The 6,532-nt window shown below is 35.5% G+C and overlaps 1 protein-coding gene across 1 annotated transcript; it reads left to right on the top strand.

Moving 5' to 3' along the window:
• Nucleotides 1–547: 547 nt before the first annotated feature.
• On the top strand, nt 548–6,285 carry LOC132543044 (uncharacterized). The gene is made up of 3 exons (XM_060206500.1): nt 548–837; nt 3,206–3,437; nt 4,967–6,285. The coding sequence occupies exons 1-3, from the start codon at nt 560–562 to the stop codon at nt 5,543–5,545; spliced, it is 1,089 nt and encodes a 362-aa protein (XP_060062483.1). The 5' UTR covers nt 548–559; the 3' UTR covers nt 5,546–6,285.
• The last annotated feature ends 247 nt before the right edge of the window (nt 6,286–6,532 follow it).

Here is a 6,532-nt window from a genome sequence, read left to right as displayed (position 1 = left end):
GATTAATCACACGGAAACACAGCAAACTGAAAATTAATGTATAATATTGTCTGTTTTCAAAATCTAAATTACTCGATGATATTAGATCATTTTTCTCAATTGAAAATATAGCTCTTTCTTGTACATAGTAATCGGATGCAACTTTCGGCACATTTTATGTGTAACACCAGGGACGTAGAATACAGATTTATACGTCCCTGGTAACACCAGCTCACAACATGCTGCTATACACGGCTTTTCAAAAAAACTTCTATCGATTCTAAACTGAAGACTAGAAATTAGAAACTTCGTTGGTTTGTGTTTAAAAACATTATATTAATATTCAGGTTGGTATGAAGTCCGGAATATACTCAAGAAGCTGTACTTTTTTCTGTCATTGAAAGTTACGTTCAAAAACATGATGAGAAATATAAAATGAAATGATCGGCTGCTTTAATGAAGCAAAGTCCCGCCGAAATCGAGTTATCGTTCCTGATCAGATCGCCTGAAGGTGTCGTTGCCAGCATCCGCCATATGTATTACCGAACTGTCACCGATGTCAACATTGTGATAACGAAACATGACTTATGACTTACCAAGTGTGTCCTATATGGCACTATATGTTGTATCCATGCACATTGTCAGCAGTAACTCTCGGAGCTCAACAGGTGCTAATCATTGGAGGCTGAATGCAGACGAGGGTAAAGTAGTCCAAGCTGAGGAATCGGACAGTGATGGATTCACAGAAGATGGGTTGATGACAATTCTTACTCGTAAAGTAACTGAAAATGGTGAATGGCGAGTGGAAGACGAACAAAAACAAATACCTTGTCACCAAGTAACAGATAAAACAGAAAGGTATATATTGCATTGCGATGTATTGTGATTCCCGTACCATGTATTACATATTTGTAGGTGGCATTGACTACTCCAAGGGTAGATTGAGATGCTTCTTTGGGGATAATGTACCTGGGTTGTTGTTGTTTACGGGGTCATATACTTTTGGAAAAGGGAATTGTGTAGAACTTGCTTTCCTTGAGATCCTTAGATAGTTGGCATTTCCCTTCATTTATATGGCAGAATGGTTAATATAGCTATTAGTAATGTGTGGATATTACTAAGGGTCACAACTATCCACAATAACTTTATCAGTCTCCCTGGAAATATAGGTTTCTAGTTATGCTGGAATACATTTTAGTAGGAAGTGTTTTAAAAATGTTATGCCAGTTCATATTGTACAATATATGTTGAACTTTTCTGCACAAAACTTGGCTTTGATGCTGTGCAATGAGTTTGTTCCACTTGTATTTTGATGACCTTTTACAAATGATAGACACAAATCTGAAAAAATCTGAAGTGATGGTAAACTGCGAAGACCGGCATCATTCTGCAATGTAGATACAATGTACCAGCAATGCTTTCTTTCCTTGTACTTACTTGGTTCAATGTGCCTACCACAGCTTTATTTTAAGGCATTACCCTACTCTTATTAGGTCATCTTGTTTTGTCTGTTTTTATGCTTTCCACTGTGTGTCATGCTCAGCTTTGCATTCAAACAACTTCTTCTCAATAACCAAAAGGCCAAGGGTACTGATATTAGGCCTATAGCATGCTGGGATAAAGGGCTACCATGTCTGTCCAGTAGAGTGACTGTGACCCATTTTCGAGGTCATTGTAGGCATTAAATACATTAAAATCTTAAACCAACTTCTTTTCAATAACTCTAATGCAATGAAAACATTTTTCTGCTAACTTGCATATGTCAAAGCCATTAAATGTTGTAAACTAAGAATTTCCACTCATTTTCCCAACAACTTTGCTTTCTAGCATGTTTACAATGGTCACCATTGTACAGATTCTCACTAGACACGTTCCAGTACACCTACCATTTCCAGCGGTCCTGTGCGAATTTACATTTTGGTAGGTTTACAACCAAAACTCAAGGGAGATTCAGGCATGCTGAGATAAAGGGCTACAAAGTTTGTTAAAATTAATTAACTTAGCTCACTTTCAAGGTCATAGGGAATTGAAGATATAAAACACCCTTTTCTGAAAAGTCAAAAGGCACAGGGTGCCAGTATTGGACCTGCAACATATTGAGATTAAGTGATATATGTTTGTTTAAATTAATGATCTTGACCAACTTTCAAGGTATTAGGATTCAGTGTGTCATAATCTTCAAACATTACTTTTTCTGATTAAGTGAAAGGCACAGAGTGGGTCTGTAGCATGATAAGGTAGGACTACCAAATTAATTCAAATGCATGACCTTAACATAATTGTGTATAAAACCAAACACTTGAACTTTGGTCCTTGATATTCTAGCTGTCTGTATACTATATTTCTTTCTTAGGTAATGTAATCACCATCATCAGTATCAAATGTGAATAGATTTAAATGAAAAAATCCTTTATTATAGATAATGTGCTGTCAAAACAAATAAAACATAAAAAGCATGCTACAATAGTTTCTTCTTTCTGCTTAGTTTTATACACTCACTTCACCTAATTTGTGGTTCTATGACATGTATTTTGTACTATTTTATTTGATAACATAAGCAAATGTCATCAGTTTACCTGCTTCAGGCAAGTGAACTTAGGCTGTGTTGCGACATCATGTCAGTCTGTGGTACATCCATCCCTTTGGCATCAACTACCAGATTTGTTCCAAGTAAATATATGACCTTGACTTACTTTTAAGGTCACATGGGTCGATGATGTTGTTAAATGACTCCTACCAGTAAGCATTTATTATTGAAGGGCTGGGATCAATAGCATGAATAGACTTTCAAGTTTGTAGAAACTTACAAAACAAACTGACAAAGTCGTCTGTGTAAGCTGTAGAGCAGATGAGCAATACAGGCCAATTAGACCTCTTGTTTTGCAAGTTTGCTTGGCTTCAGCAGAAAATGGTTTAGATTCGGGTCACATATTCTGAAAAAACTTTTCAAATTTCAACACATTTTGATATGTTTTCAGTAGAAGTGTCACCCTCATTGATATTTCAAGTACATACATCTTTTCATATTTTCTACATTGACTAAAACAACTTTTTTGCGTCCATTAACTTTGTGCTTTTTAGGAGTAATAGGTTATAAGTTTAGTGAACAATGGAGGGTACATACTGTATATGTAAATGTGTTATATATGTATAGGAACCATTTCCTGATAAAAAAAGTTTTTCTCTGTCTCAAACTGCATCATCTTGTGTTTAATGTTTTTTGTAGGACTTCAACAAGTTCCATAGAAAGTAAACCTCCTCCTGAAAAGAAAAAGCTGACTTGTGGAAAACCAGTAAATTATACTCAATATGATCATTTACGAGGAATTGCCAACAGGAACGAACATAGTCATATTCCAGAACCAGAGGTGGCTATGATGTTTCGCAGAAAGGGCAGCAAAACTTCAGAAATAGATATGAATGAACTGGAAGAAAGACTTAAGAAATCAAAGAAAGATGTAAGTTGAATGTCTGGATTATACACCTTACATGTTTAACTAAATTGCTTTGACAATCTACTTACCTTCCTTACCTATAAGGTAAGTATATCAAGTTCCAACTAAAGCTAAAGGTCCTTCCCTTCCTTGCCAGTATGCAAGTGATGATCTGTAATGACTTTATAGCTTAGTTTGTTCTAGCTAGAGAATAAAGAATTCTGTATTAGTCCCCTGCCAATGACACCAAGTGGGGATTGGGGACTTAGTTTGTCCTAGCTAGAGGCAGGGTTTTCCATGAATTTGTTAGTAGTAGGCTGTGTAGTGAAATTAGGAGGCTGGCCTTCCATGTACGTGTAGTCGTGTACGGAACATTATTACGGAACTGGATTGGTGTAGGCGGCCAAATGATCAAAGTTGCCGATCAAATTGGCCGGCGACCGGCTCTTATGGAAAACCCTGTAGAGGATAAAGAATTCTGTATTAGTCCCCTACCAATGACACCAAGTGGGGATAGGGGACTTAGCTTGTCCTAGCTAGAGGATAAAGAATTCTGTATTGGTCCCCTGCCAATGACACCAAGTGGGGGTTGGGGACTTAGTTTGTCCTATCTGGAGGATAAAGAATTCTGTATTGGTCCCCTGCCAATGACACCAAGTGGGGGTTAGGGACTTAGTTTGTCCTATCTAGAGGATAAAGAATTCTGTATAAGTCCCCTATTAGTGACACCAAGTGGGGGTTGGGGACTTTGTCCTAGCTAGAGGATAAAGAATTCTGTATTTTCATCAAACTTCACACATTCACAAAGTATCAAATTGTCTAGGATAAGACAGATTTTTAAGGTTGTTGGGTCAAATTCAGTGTCTTTGTTACTATTTTTAGAAAATCATTGTCAGTGCACTGTTGGATTCCTTGGCAGATTTAAACAACAAGTTCGAGTTTCAGGGTTTTTTGGTCAAGGCCACTGTTACTATTATTAGAAAATTGTTATTAACCCTCTTGGGATTTCATTAATATTCCTTACAGGAATTTGATCAAACTTCACATTTACAAATGGCTATATAACATTATCATACAATGGTCTTGAAACAGTATTGTCAGATTGTCAAGCTTGTTCATTGCATTGTTCTATTAAATTCAGTTAAGCATTAATTGTATACTTAAGTTTATTTCAAATTAACACAAAACAGTACTGTCTTTATAACTCTCGTAACAGTGTAATAGCTTTTAGTGGCCAGGAGGGGAAATGTATTGTTTAGCTCGGTGAAGTAATTAATTTCTCCTAAATTAAACCTGATATACCTGTTATGTTTGAAACTTCATTTGAATATCTTCATTGTCGGTGTTAGTAATCTGATCACTTTTATAGCAAGGTTGACAGCACATGGTGTATGGTTCACAGTATCACACTGTCCAGTATGTAATGTAAATGTTTGTATATGTCACAATGTCTTATGTTTACAAGAAACAGAAACAAAAAAAAAATGTTTCATAATTTTTTATTTGGTGTCTGAATGCCATTTTGACTGTCTATTTTGATGTTTTTGTTTCAGAAACCTAAATCTGTACAGACTCACAGTCAAATAGGAAATTTCTGGAGAATAAAGGGCAACAGTCTGTTTGCTATAGAGTGTTTCCGTAAGGCATTGTCTATATCGCCCAATAACCCGGAGGTTTTACTCTACCTGGCACGTGTGTTGTTTAATCTACAATATTTGGACGATGCCATATTCCTTACACGACGTTCGCTGGTGATGCAACAACCAAACAGTGAGAACTCGTGGCTTCAACACTACACACTGGGGGAGATTCTAAAAGCCTATGGACATTACCAGGAGGCTACCCTACATTTCAGACATGCACTAGACTTGAACCCAGGCTACCAGCCTGCAGAGGCTCACTTGCGAGAGATGGATGGGACACCCAATCCCTCTGTTACACAATACACACTATTTATCATCTTGTTCCTGGTCCTTGGTGTTATATTTGGGGTGATCACATCTATAGAAGCTAACTTTGAGGACAGCAGTGAAGTAAAAACACAACGGCACTTCAACCGAGCCATGGCCATGCGATCAATTAAGTTAGGGATCAATCCACGCCTTATAAGAATGAGGAAGATGAACTGTTAGATACAGAGATAAATTGAACCTACAGTGTTGTGACCCTGTTAGCATTCTGTGGCAGGTAGATTGAGATTTACTGAAAATGGAACAATTTCTACATACACATTTTGTATATTGGGTCTAACTTGTTTCATGGCAATGGCTGGAAATGGTTTCATATTGGTAAAATCATAACAAAGTGAAGTGATAATACCTTATGTAACATCAGGGAGCACAAACAAATACAAAGTCTTCTTCTTTAGAAAATGTTAACATTTCTTGTTATCAACAGTAGATCATGCCAGATTTTACTTTTCTGTTTTCATTTCGCTGATGTGATTTTAAACCAACAATAATTTTCACAGCTTTTAACAGACATTGCTAGTAAAAAAACTGTCAAATTAATTGAGATTTAAAGAATAATGAACAAAATAATGTCTCCTGATATTTTACCAATACCAAGATTTTATTTTTAGTGAAGTTATCTCCCTCCTTTAACAGAAAACCTGCAGGAGTTTTTATTTTATTTTTTTTTTTGGTTTGTTTTTTATTTTTTTTCTTTAAACAGGATCAACATTAAAAAAATGGTTTCAGGTTCCATACAACACATTTGATATATTTCATATAGATAATGTACCAAATGATTGTGGTACTGATGTCTTAATATCTTTGTTAACAGGGAGTACATTTATAAACAATGATATTAAATAGATTAGCTACAAGTATGCTCTTAATCTATTGATAATTACACTTGGAAAAAATCTACCTATCTGTATATAATATGTATACATTTGTTTAGAATTTTATGTCTGAAAGTATACAATATATTGGATCAATTCCATTACCATATTAACTGTGTATTGCCAAACAAAAGTAATTTGACATGTTTACCAAATGTTATTAATACTAAGGTTATAATGTTTATGGATACTACATGTATAATCTAAACACTTCTTATTTTTGAAAGTTAAAGTCAGTAAAATCTCCTGAAATGAAAAATATGTTTAAACTGAA

This window comes from Ylistrum balloti, unplaced genomic scaffold (genome assembly GCF_031769215.1).
Source record: "Ylistrum balloti isolate Yb309-2 unplaced genomic scaffold, AGI_CSIRO_Ybal_v1 Utg369738, whole genome shotgun sequence".
Lineage (NCBI taxonomy): Eukaryota > Metazoa > Mollusca > Bivalvia > Pectinida > Pectinidae > Ylistrum > Ylistrum balloti.
This window is presented reverse-complemented; position numbering and strand designations above follow the sequence as displayed.

Bases quoted from the DNA above. Each gene is read 5' to 3' on its own strand.
- LOC132543044 (XM_060206500.1), top strand. From the start codon at position 560: ATGACTTATGACTTACCAAGTGTGTCCTATATGGCACTATATGTTGTA. The intron at 838-3,205 runs GTATATATTGCA...TGTTTTTTGTAG, and splicing joins GTAACAGATAAAACAGAAAG to GACTTCAACAAGTTCCATAG. The intron at 3,438-4,966 runs GTAAGTTGAATG...TTTTTGTTTCAG, and splicing joins TTAAGAAATCAAAGAAAGAT to AAACCTAAATCTGTACAGAC.